This window comes from Caretta caretta, chromosome 27 (genome assembly GCF_965140235.1).
Source record: "Caretta caretta isolate rCarCar2 chromosome 27, rCarCar1.hap1, whole genome shotgun sequence".
Taxonomy (NCBI): domain Eukaryota; kingdom Metazoa; phylum Chordata; order Testudines; family Cheloniidae; genus Caretta; species Caretta caretta.
Window position 1 is genome coordinate 14,364,181 of NC_134232.1, and position 12,836 is coordinate 14,377,016.

Below are 12,836 nucleotides of genomic sequence, written 5' to 3' on the forward strand. Positions count from 1 at the left end.
GCTGAGGAGGCCCGTTTCCCTGGCACCCCCTCCCAGCCCAGGCCCAACTAGACTGGCATTGCCAGAAAACAGACGGCTGCTGGTGCTCCCAGCCCCTCCACAGACACTGAGTCCTCCCGGAACGCCCCCCTGCAGCCCCCTCATGCTGATCCAATTCAGCCGGGGCCCCAGAGTAACCCCAGAGCAGGAGAAACTGGCCATGGTCCGGCTGACGGCACCTTGCCGCCCAAATCCCTCCCTCTGCAGAGTGACAAGGAGTCTGGCTGCACCGAAGCCCCAGGGAGTTCCCTTATATAGGGAGTGGAGGGGCTGAGCCAGTGCACCTGACCTCTCCCCTTTCGCCCAGCCAGCAGTGTTCGCACTGTCAGCCCAGGTGGAAAACAAGCCTCTGTTGACTTGTTTTCTTCTTTTTTAAGCCAAACTTGTTTTACAACGAGAAGGCGGAGGCCAGGGCCTGGATTCGGATCTGTCAGCCCCAGCTGTGCCGCTGGCTGACCGGGAGCAGAATCTGGCCCCGTGTGTTTACAGAGCATGCCCCAGTCCCTGCAGCGTGCTAAGGAAAGTGGGCACAAAACGCCTGGATGCATCCCAAAGGACACCCAGCGTTATGGGTGCCAGGCAAAGCATCCCTGAGACACGCTGTGTGACGGGTGGAGTCATCTGCCCTGGACGCACGGATCACACAAACCCCAGCCCAGCCCCTGCTGAGCACTCTCTGGACAGCTTCACTGACGCTCAGGTTGCCCTGGCCCCCCTGGGCAGTGGCCTCGTCTGCTGGAACTTCCCTCAGCAGCCAGCGCCTGGCCCCCTCTCTGGCAGGAACGCAGGCTGGAGATCAGGATGGCTCACATATCCCCGCTAGCTGCGATCCCGCCATTGCACGCACGTTACTAGTGAAGTGCACTCAGAACGCCCCCGCGCTCACGTCCGTGTGTGCAGTGGGACACGTGGCCAGCACATGGTGCAAGACCCATTTGAAAAGGTGCCCTTGAATAAAGAGGAGTCGCTCCGGAGTGTCCGGCATGCTCCATCCTGGGACTAGCAAATACAGACATCGCCCTGGGATTCCGCCTGGACACAATGCTTCGGGTCAGGCCCAGCTCTGCTTCTACGGCTCTTGGGGGCCTTCCAGGAGCTCAGCTGCTTTGCCAGGAATTCCCTGCCCCAGCTAACGCCACCCAGCCCTCGCTACCTTGTGGGCACGGGATAGGCACCTCAGGCATCCGGAATGGCTACATCGCCCCGGCTGTGTCTGTTCTCGTTCTCACCGTGCAGGCTCTGACAGTACACTCCTCCCCCCAGCAGCCGCCCGCCTTCCCGAGCGCAGGACCTGCGACTACCCAGCCCTCGGATCCCCCTGACTGCTTCCTTGGCATTCTCAGATCAGGGCTGTCCATGAAGAGCCCAGCCAGTGCGTGTGGGCGACAGGAAGCACGCTGGGGAAGACAAGCTGCTTCGTGAGAATGTTTGAGCCTGGAGGCTGTGTCTGAGCTGCGGAAGAGAAACAACAGAAAGCCAAAAACTGGCTTAGCCACCTGCTAATTATTCCAGGTTTACCCAGGTACCAATAACCCCTAGCTCGCCTCTAGCCCTTTTCATCAGTCGATCTCAAAGCACTTTGCAGAGGCCAGTATCGTTATCCCCATTTTACAGATGGGGAAACTGAGGCACAGATAGGGGCTGTGACTTGCCCAAAGTCACCCAGCAGGCCAGGGGCCAAGAACCCAGGGCTCCTGAGTTGCTCGCCAGTGCTCTAACCACATGCTGAGCTGCTGAAGGCACCAGCCTCGTTTATGTAGCACAGACCTGCCGCGCTGCCCTGCCGTTCCGTCGGGTCTCAGCCTACAGCAGGCATGGTGGAGAGCCAGCAGAGAAAGGGTTCATCTAGCACGAGTTTAGTTGCCCGCAGCCAGTGCCCGTACTGCATTTCTGGGGCAGTAGATGTGGTCCTAACAAGGTGAACCAGCGGGACTGGTGCCTGAGGAATTGTTTCTGTTTTCTTTGCTCCGTGCAAAACAGGGATGGAGTCCCGGCCTGCCAGTATTTCTGGTTCTGGTTCCAGCTGGGGCACTGAGGGTCGCACGCGCTGCCTGCCCTCGGTACCTGCCTGCACCTGTCCAGTGTGTATGGACGGCACCTGCAGCCACGTTCATCCAGTGACACATACAGGCACGGAACCAGCCAAGCCAACTGTCCCAGCATCAGCCATTGGCAAACAGCAGAAGAGACCAAGGTGGCTGGGCATTTGCAGAAGGGGAGGAGCTGAAAATACTTTGGCAAAAAAACTATATGGCTAGGGGAAATTTGAGGGTTAATAAATTCCTTGATTCTAAAGCCAGAAACGACCCCTGTGACCTCCCGTGTAACACAGGCCATGGGGCTGCCCTGACTTCATTCCTGGTCCAACTAGAGCAGATCTTCTAGAAAAACACCCAATCTGGATTTTAAAATGGCCTGTAAGGGGGAATCCCCCTCCCCCACCCTTGGGATGCTGTTCCAGGGGTTACTGACCCTCCCTGTTACAAGTCTCCACCTGGTTTCCTGTCAGAATGTCTTTAGCTTCAGCTCCCAGCCATTGGCTCAGGTTAGACCTTCGTTTGCTAGACTGAAAAGCCCATTATCAAATATTTGTTCCCCTTGCAGGTACTTATGGGCTGTGGTCAACTCACCCCTTAATCTGCTCTTCGATAAACTAACCAGACTCAGCTCCTGGAGTTGCTACTAAGCGCGTTTTCCAGCCCTTTGATGATTCTCCTGGCTCTTCCCTGAACCCTCTCCAGGTTGTCAACATCCTCCTTGAACTGGAGCGGAGCTCGATCGGCCCGAAAGACCAGCCCTCCCTGGGTTTATCGGCAGTAATTCCCTGGGGCTGCAAATGACTTCTAACTGTTCTGCACAAGGACTTGGCTAGTTCAGCTAACGGTACATGTAAACCAACCCTCCTCCCCCTTCCTACAATACACTGAAGAGTTTCCAGGGGCTTGAAGTGGGAGTGTTCCTTTGACTTCTTTTTCCTCCATTATGTGTTTGCAGAGTACTGGGCTGGGCTTGCTAGGTTGATATGCTGTGTACTGCAGTAACACCTACATGCCTCAACTGGAGATCAGGCCTCCCTGCGCTTGGTGCTGTACGCATACATAGCAAAAATACGGTTCCTTCCTCCCAAGGGCCTGCAATCTAAGGGCTTGTCTACACTCAAAACACTGCAGCGGCGCAGCTGCCCCAGGGTCAGTGTAGTTCTCCGGTCGGCGTAGGTAACCCACCTCCAGAGAGGCAGTAGCTAAGATGACAGAAGAATTCTTCTGTTATCCTAGCACAGTCTGCACGGGGATTTAGGCTTAAGTGCACCATTCAGGGGGGTGGATTTTTCATAGTTAGGACGACCTGATTGCCTAGTGTGTCGACCAGGCTTAAGTGTGTGATGCGGGTACACAGGTAGAAACAACACCAGGTGGTGGAGCAAAGGGAAGAGTATGGTGTCCCTAGCCTCTGTTTGCCAGGAGCTGGGAATGGGTGGTGGGGGATGGATCACTGGATGATTCCCTGTTGGGTTCATTCCCTCTGGGGCGCCTGGCCCTGGCCGCTGTCGGCAGACCGGACACTGGGCTGGACGGACCCTTGGTCTGGCCCCGTCTGGCTGCTCTCCTGTTCTAAGAGTGAGCCTGCAAAGAGCAGCGCGTCACAGCTCACCAGCTGTGTTGTGTCGGTGACCCACCACCATGCTGCAGACGAGCGCTGCTGGACTGCGCATGCCAGTTTGTTATTGTAGGGTTGTTGTCGGACGCTGGGCTGGGAATGCGGGATTGTTTTCCGTGCTTCTCGACAAGCTGATGGAAAGTTTCTCTTGGGAGATCTCTTCTGCACCCACTCCTTAGAGAGCCGTGTGTCTCTGTTCTGTCTAACACAAGGATGGGCAAACTATGGCCCGCGGGCCGGACCCAGCCCCTCAGGGCTTTGGATCTGGCCCGCGGGATTGCCCCCTGTGGTGCCGCAGGCCCCACGCCGCTCTCAGAGGCAGCTGGCACCATGTCCCTGGGGCCCCGGGGGCGGGGCGGAGGGCTCTGTGCGTTGACCTTGCCCCCAGGCACCGGCTCCCCGCAGCTCCCATTGGCCGGGAACGGGGAACCGTGGCCAATGGGCGCTTCAGGGGAGGTGCCTGGAGGCGTGGCAAGGGCAGCACACGGAGCCCTGTTCCCCCACCCCCAGGGGCCGCGCAGGGACGTGGTTCCAGCCACTTCTCGGATCGGCGCGGCGGTGGGGCCAGGGCAGGCAGGCAGGGAGCCACCCCAGAGCCGCTTTAGGTAAGCGGTGCCAGGCTGGAGCCCAAACCCCTCCTGCACCCCAACCCCCTTCCCTGAGCCCCCTCATACACCCCGCACCCCACCTCTGCCTCAATCCCTTGCCCTGAGCCCGTTCCTGCACACCACACCCCCTCCCACACCCCCTCCTGCACCCCAACCCCCTGCCCTGGCCCTGCATACAATTTCCCCACCCAGATGTGGCCCTTGGCCCAAAAAGTTTGCCCACCCCTGGTCTAACAGGAACTTTGCAGATAAAGTCAGTCTTCCTACCCTGCTGAGGGGATTGTTGGTGCCCTGTAGAGTAGAGCCCTGTAGTGTATCATTCAACAACTCATAAATAACATCTGTCTGGCTACAGGGTCCCCACTCCAATTCGCCACGTCCTCGATACGTCTCAGCGAAAAGCAGGTGTTCCTGGTTATACGCTGCCGTGGGCCTGGGCTATGCCGAATGGCGCCCTGAAAACCAAGCTGTCAGGCTCCACATTGCCAAGTTTGCAAGCACAGAGCTTGTCAACCACAGAGAACTAGACTTAGGCCTGCATGCAGATAGGAGTGGTAATTTACTAAGTATTTTGTGTAAACGGATCCTGCACCGATTTAATTCACTCTTTTAAATGCACATGCATTGGATACAGAAGTTTGGATGGCAGAATTGAGCTCACAAGAGAGATCAACAGTGCCACCTTGTGGACACTCCAGGACAAATGCTTCCCACCGAGGACTTTTTGCCCGTTTGAATAGATATCACACCAGATTCCAGGCTAAGGAACTCCTCGAGGTCACTAAGTCGCACAAAGCAAAGGGTCAAACAAGTGAGACGGAAACTTTCCCTGCAGGGTGCAGGGTGCATGGGGAGGGCATTTCCCATCTGGCTTGGCAGAAAATAAATGCATTTCTAGCCTTTATGATTGCGAAGTAACCTGTGCCCTGCCGCCATTTTCTGCCTGCTTGAGGCTGCAGCACAAGGGAGGTGCGCAGGGCCTGCGATCACCGCAGGGACCTCGGGCCGGCTGGAAAACTCGGGTTGAAATAAAGGGGCAATATTTCAACTAAAATGTTCACGTTTTCATTTTCCAGCCAGCTGCTGGGGTAGCTCTGAACTGCGACGCGCTCTCTGAGTCTTCCTCTCTCTTCGTTTTACCGCTCAAAAGGTCTTTATTGGAACAGCTGGGAGGGGTCAATTGGCGCCTTTTCCCCAAATCTCTATGAATACAGACTAGTGACTTCCGGGATGGCTTGACAAAGGTTGGGACAAGGGATCAGTCCACACTGTCAGCCCGTGGACTGGAGATACAGGGGGTAGATTGCTCTGTTGAAGTTCTCGGTGTCTAGACTGCTCTGATGGCACCGTAGAGACAGGAAACAAGAAAACAATCGATTGGCTATAGGAAGTGCTTGCGGTCACTCTAGAGGTGGTGCTCTTCCCTGAGAGTCACTACGGCAGTGCACATCTTAAGATGGGATGTAAAACTCAGGCCCTGGTCAATTATGGTCATTAAAAGATTTGATTCCATGGCACCTTTCACAAGAGTTGGAGTGTCGGACGTTCTCCAACTTCGGTAATTACCAGCCCTGCCAGCCTAAATCCCCCCCGTAGCTTCAGTGGTTCTTCCCTTTCCATCTTAACCACCATTATACAGTTTTGCTGTCACAGTGCAGGGGCCTCCTCAGAAGTGGCTGCATTTCAATCAGAAGTGAATGATGTAAAGTATTTTGGGACCTGTCTAGCTGAGAGACACTGTATACAGGTATAATTATGTCTCTATCACCTAGAGACTGCGGAAGGGATGCTGCCAGATATGATATCTGGTCCATTCTGAAGGGAAAGCATGAACAGAAAAGCAGGCACATTATCCTAGAGAAAAGACCCATCTGTTTATTCCGGATGTTGGTACAGCAAATTCACATTTCAGAAAAAACAGAGCAGGATCTCCCATGAAGCCAGCCCACAGAAACAAATACAGGGGACAGATGCCTTAGAAATCCCAGCCATGGACAGTGAAATGCACTGAGGTGTACCCACCTCTCTATATGGTAAAACAAATAGGTAGCTTTTAATCCATTTAGCTGTGGAGCACCTCAAGGCTGGACATGTGTTGATGCTAGTTGGAGAAGTGGGTCAGACTAGATGACCACAGTGGTCTCTGGAAATGGCCCATCTTGATTATCACTACAAAAGGTTGTGGGGTTTTTTTCTTTCTCCTGCTGGTAATAGCTTACCTTAACTGATCACTCTCATTATAGTGTGTATGATAACACCCATTGTTTTATGTTCTGTGTGTGTGTATATATATATATATCTTCTTACTGTATTTTCCACTGCATGCATCCGATGAAGTGGGTTTTAGCCCATGAAAGCTTATGCTCAAATAAATTGGTTAGTCTCTATGGTGCCACAAGTACTCCTGTTCTTTTGACCTTAAAATCTATTATTTATAAATCAATAGAACTACCAAGGATGACGCAATCCCTAAGTTTCAGAGTAGCAGCCGTGTTAGTCTGTATCCGCAAAAAGAACAGGAGGACTTGTGGCACCTTAGAGACTAACCAATTTATTTGAGCATAAGCTTTCGAGAGCTGAATGCATCCGATGAAGTGAGCTGGAGCTCACGAAAGCTTATGCTCAAATAAATTGGTTAGTCTCTAAGGTGCCACAAGTCCTCCTGTTCTTTTTGCAATCCCTAAATAACGTCGTTGCTCACAGGTGCCACAAGGTGGCATCACAGCCGGTAGCAAAATGGTCTCTCAGTGAATTCCTCCCACAGCTGAACCGAAAACCAGCAACCTCATGAAAGCTGAGGGCTCCAGAGATGTGGGCGGGACGGATGAACTGTAGGTTCAACAAACCTCAGTGCAGTAAATACAATGCAGTAGCCCCAAATGTCTCCAGGAGGGCTGGGCGGCGGGGGAGAGGGGTGTCAGTCAGTTTCCCCAGAGGTAACCGCTACACAGAGGCGGGTGTCTCATTCCTGTGGATCTCTACGGGTTTTGTTTCTATTACTTTATTTGAATTTTTAGTATATTTTAAAAAAAAATAAAACACCAGGAGCTGGATGTCAAGTTCAGTTGCAAAGAAGAATAACCCACAATTAAACTCCAATCCAGTTTTACTCCGTATGGTGGATGCACCGTGGGGAGACACTTCCCAGCCAGTCTGGGAATGGGGGTTTTGGCTACCACGGGACAGCGGGAAAGCTATACATCGTCTTTTGATAACTGTAGCTAGCACAGACTGCTGAGATCCAGCCTCTTAGCCACTGGATTAGAAGGACTTGGAAACAGGGTTACATGCTTCTCTTTTTGAATTGCGTTCAGCTACAGGCCCATCCACACAAGGTTTGGGGAAAGGATTTGATCTGAGACAACTAATTCCTGCTGACAAGTGATTGGGGCTTAGCAGATTCTTACAAACCCAAGGTGATAGATTCACCCCCACGGCCCTTCTCTCATTTCCAAGGGCCGCAGGCAGAGGGGGCTGGATTAATGGATGGAATGACCAGAGCATAAGCCTCTGCTGGTCATAAGATCCCGCCCAGTGAGTTGTTTTCAGCAATGCCAAGCTGCAGTTTGGAGGGCAGTAGTCTATTTACGCTGACTGTAATTACAGTTTATAAGGAGCCACTTCTGGTGTCACAGTTTGAGCAGACTGGATGCTGGGTGAGATGTGTTGTCCAGGGTGTCATGAGTCACTGGCAAGGTGCTCAGAAAGCTGCTGCTTTGTGGTATTTCAACTGAGCATGTATGTAGCAATCAATTCACCCACCACTCACACAGCTACCTCTTAAGTGGAATGGGGCAGCTGCTCTGTGCCCGCAATGCTACACAACAGTTTAGGACAGGAAGTGGAGTGATTTACAGTAGAAACTCAAGTTATGAACACCTCGGGAATGGAGGTTGTTCGTAACTCTGAACAACGTTATAATTGTTCTTTCAAATGTTTCCAGTTGAACATTGACTTAATTCAGCTTTGAAACTTTACAATGCAGAAGAAAAATGCTTCGTTCGACCATCTTAATTTAAATGAAACAAGCACAGAAAGTTTCCTTACCTTGTCAAATCTTCCTTTTTAAAACTTTCCCTTTATTTTTTAGTTTACATTTAACACAGTACTGCCCTGTATATACTTTTTTGTCTCTGCTGCTGTCTGAGTGTGTACTTCTGGCTCCAATTAAAGTGTGTGGTTGACCAATCGGTTCATAACTCTGGTGTTTGTAACTCTGAGGTTCTACTGTAGGCAGTTGAAATGCCAGGGGGAATTTAAGTTGGTCAAAACATGATTGGTTGAGATTCTTGGTGCAGGATGATACCTTCCTCTGCGCTTCCCGCAGCGTTGATGGAGCCATGTAGGTCCCTAGGATATTAGAGAAACAAGGCGGGTAAGGTAATATCGTTTACTGGACCAACGTCTGTCGATGAAAGATACACGCTTTTGAGCTTACAGAGTTCTTCCTCTTTTATTGGACCAAGGTCTGTTCGTGAAAGAGGAAGAACTCTGTAAGCTCAAAAGCGTGTATCTTTCATCGACAGACGTTGGTCCAGAAAACGATATTACCTCACCTACCTTGTCTCTCATCTGCTTCTGGGAGCCTCAAAATTATCCCTGATGATAACAATAAACAGCTCCCACAAAACCCTGGTTTTACCCACGACCTTCAGTCCCCTCCAGCCCCTCTGCCGGGTGGGTCAGCATGTTTTCCTCGTGCTGCTCTCTGGTGCAGATGGACACGCGGCATGTGCCGGGCACGCCGGGGGGGCACCACAGGCCTCCAGGGTGGGGCCGCTGCGTCCAGACATGCCAAACCCGCCAAAAACACGCAGAAAGGGGGCTTGTTTGTGACTTAATTGGCTTGTGAGTTGCTCGTTGGCTAGTAGCTTGTTGCTTCCTCTGTGTGATCGGCAGGGCCGGGGGGAGCCGGGGGTGCACAGCGGGCCCCCCCAGCCCCAGACTGCACGCGCGGGGGGCTAGTCACGGGGGGGGCTGATGGGGAAAGCCGAGGGGCTCCTTGACCGCGAGGAAGCTGGCAGCTGTGGCCGTGCCCTCGGGAGTGGGGCTGGGGGGGGGGCAGGGCACTTCCCAGAGCTGCCGGGGGGGCACTAAGGGGGGCCGGGGGGGTCCTTTGGGTTCATTCCTGGCGGTTTCCTCGCACGAGGTTCCCGTTCACTCCCGGCGACTCCAGGCCCCTGCGGGCGGGGGGGCTGGGGGGCGATGGCGGGAGGGGGAGGGGGAGGGGCTCAGAGGGGCGTTGAGGGGGGAGGACGGAGAGGGTGGGGGAGGGGCTGGGGGTCGCTGCGGGGCTCGGGAAGGGAGACAAGGCCCCGGCTCCCCTCCCCCACCCTGCGGCTCTGTCCCACTCCCGTCCCATTGCGCATGCTCCAGGCCGCACCCCTCCCCCCAACGCGCAGGCGCCAAGCGCCGTCCCGGGCCCCAGTGCGCACGCGCCCGGCCCCACCCCTGCCAGTCAGGCCGCGGCTCCCCCTCCGTGCGCGGTGACGTGTCCCGCCCCAGGCCAATCGCAGCCCTCGCTTCCCGTGCGCGCTGGCGTCACAAGGGGCGGCTATATAAGCCGGCGGCGCCGGTCCCGCCCCCCTGACACGGTCTCGAGCCGCCACAGCGAGAGCATCGCCCTCCCGAGAGAGACCCGCTCGAGCCGCTGCCGCCCTCGCTGCCCGGCCGCCGCCCGCCCGCTCCCGCCGCCGCCTCCACCGAGGGAAGGGAAGCGTATCGTATGTCCGCTATCCAGAACCTCCACTCCTTCGGTGAGGGGGCGGGGCCGGGCGCGCGGGGGGTCGGGGGCGCTGGCGCTCGCGGGGGTTGGGGGCGGGGCCTCGCGGTGGCGCAGTTTCTAGTCCCCGGATCGCTGCGTCAGCGGGGGGGGGGCGGGCTCTGCCGTGACCGACGCAGCCGCCGTCCAATGGCGAGCGCTGTTCCGATGGCGTCGGTTGTTTTTTTTTTTTTCTTTTTCGGGCGGGGCGGGGCAGGACTGGCGCAATCCCCGGGGAAGGGCGGGGCCTGCGGGCTCCGTTTCTCTCTCCCCCCCCTCCTCATGCCACGGCCCCGTGACTCGCCGGTGACGTCACGAGCCCCGGCCCCGCGCGCGGGGGGGGGTCAGCGGGGTCACGCGCGCTCTCCCCCCAGACCCCTTTGCTGATGCAAGTAAGGGTGATGACTTGCTCCCCGGCGGCACTGAGGACTACATCCATATAAGGATCCAGCAGCGCAACGGCCGCAAAACCCTCACCACTGTCCAGGGCATCGCGGATGACTACGATAAAAAGAAACTGGTGAAGGCCTTCAAGAAGGTGGGGGCTGGCCGGGGGGGGGGAGGCTCCCATGGGGAGCGGGGCGGGGGGGAAGGGGGGTTTAACTGGGGGGGGGCTCCTGCGGGGGGCTGGGTGGTGGGTTTACTGGGCAGAGGGGGAGGCTCCCATGGGGAGCGGGGCGGTGGGTTTATCAGGCGGGGAGGAAGGGGGGTTTAACTGGGGGGGGCTGGGTGGTGGGTTTACTGGGCAGTGGGGGGGGGCTGGGTGGTGGGTTTACTGGGCAGTGGGGGGGGGGGGCCTCCGGCGGGGGTGGGTTTACTGGGCAGCAGGGGAGGGGGAGGCTCCTGCGGGGGGCGGGGGTGGGTTTACTGGGCAGAGGGGGAGGCTCCCATGGGGAGTGGGGCGGTGGGTTTATCGGGCGGGGGGGAAGGGGGGTTTAACTGGGGGGGCTCCTACGGGGGGCTGGGTGGTGGGTTTACTGGGCAGTGGGGGAGGGGGAGGCTCTGGTGGGGGTGGGTTTACTGGGCAGTGGGGGAGGGGAGGGTTTTAATGAGCAGTGGGGTGGAGGGGGCCTGCCCGGGGGGGGGGGGTTGCTGCCTTGCAGGGGGTGGTGAAGCTGGAATGCCACCAAACTAATGGGGGGGCTTGAAAGTGCTTGGATGAGCTGACTGGCAGGGGCACATGAGGATGAAAACTGGCCTGTAGAGCTGCTGTTAAACTGAAGTCTCAAGCCTCTGAGGCTAATAGTTGCAAAGCTTTGATATTAAAAAAAAAAAAAAAATCTAAGTTCCAGGAACTGGTCAAAGTCCATAGATTTCTTATGTTTCCATGTGGAAAGATGACCCTGTATGGCGTGTGCCTGCATTATGGGACAGGCCGATATCTGGCCTGCACTGCATTTTTGCCAAAATATGGTTTCTCTACTCGTAGAAATTTGCTTGCAATGGTACTGTGATTGAACACCCTGAATATGGAGAAGTGATTCAGCTGCAAGGTGACCAGCGCAAGAACATATGCCAGTTCCTCATAGAGGTATGACGTTCCTTTCTAGAATTTGTGCTCCAGCACTTAACAGATGGTATTCACTGTAACTTTATCAACCTTAGTATAATTTCTTTACAATTAAAGAGATGTGGTTTAATGAGGTGTTAGTTTTGGATCTGATACTTCCTGATACCAAAAGGTAGAATAAGAATCAGAAGAGTGTGGAGAGGTATTCAAGAAATTGCCTGCATTTTTCTCAAACTGTGTATTGCTTATAATGTTCATGCATTTCTAGGGACTCAGTCTAGTTCTTGATGTCGTAGCTTTGTGCTTCCTTGGTGACAGGAGCTTTGGAAATGTAGCCAGTATCTGAATGTCAGAGGTTCACCAGGTTAGTGTTCTGTACGGCATGTTCATGTCTTTTTTTTTTTCTTCACAGATTGGTTTGGCTAAAGACGACCAGCTGAAGGTCCATGGGTTTTAAGTGCCAGTGGGTCTCTGACGCTTTAAGTGAGAGGACTGCCTTGCGATGAGTAAAATCCCCTTCTGTCCCTTGTCATAAGTTTAAAGCCAGCTGGATTGTGTAATGTAACCATCTGAAGCCTCCTGTTTTAGTCTGGACTAGCAGTGTAACTCAGCGATGTAATAAACTGGCAAGAGCCATGTGTCTCGTCTTGCTGTCCCTCATTTAAACCCAGGTAAATCAGGCAGTGTCCAGCCTGAAGCTAAAAATAACCAGAAGTTTGTGTTAAGTCCAGGGACTCAACAAGTCTGTCCAGAGACTGTCTGTCTGAATCTCTCTTCAGTCCAGCTTCCTTTCCATTTAAATGGACTTTAATACTTGAGGTGCCTAAACGTGTGAGGCACCAAACATGAGCTGTGACACTGAATGGGGAAATAGCATCCTGTAGGCAGGGCTTGCTTCTGGAGGTGGTGTGGTCTAGGCACAAACTGACTGACCAAGAAGAGTAACTGAAGAAATCTGCCTTAGGAGATACCTGGAAGATTGGCTTCTCCAAGGCTGAATGTCTCGACCTCAGGCCAAGTCAGCTGTTGGTATCATTAAACCCAAAGATACAGGGTAGAGTGATCAAAGGAAACATTACCTTGGGTTAAACTTTTGACAAGGGATCAATTTTTGGATCATTGTAGATAGAGCTGCAGAGCTTACATGTTACTAGTAACTGCTGCCCAATGCCCTGTGAAGCAACAGATTCTTCGTTTCAGTTTTAATGTTGTATGTAATGTATTTAAACCCTTATTTAAATAAAAATGGTTTTCAAAAACA

The 12,836-nt window shown here is 54.2% G+C and overlaps 1 protein-coding gene across 1 annotated transcript; it reads left to right on the top strand.

Moving 5' to 3' along the window:
* The first annotated feature begins 9,877 nt into the window (after nt 1-9,877).
* On the top strand, nt 9,878-12,836 carry EIF1 (eukaryotic translation initiation factor 1). The gene is made up of 4 exons (XM_048830342.2): nt 9,878-10,060; nt 10,440-10,603; nt 11,495-11,596; nt 11,988-12,836. The coding sequence occupies exons 1-4, from the start codon at nt 10,030-10,032 to the stop codon at nt 12,030-12,032; spliced, it is 342 nt and encodes a 113-aa protein (XP_048686299.1). The 5' UTR covers nt 9,878-10,029; the 3' UTR covers nt 12,033-12,836.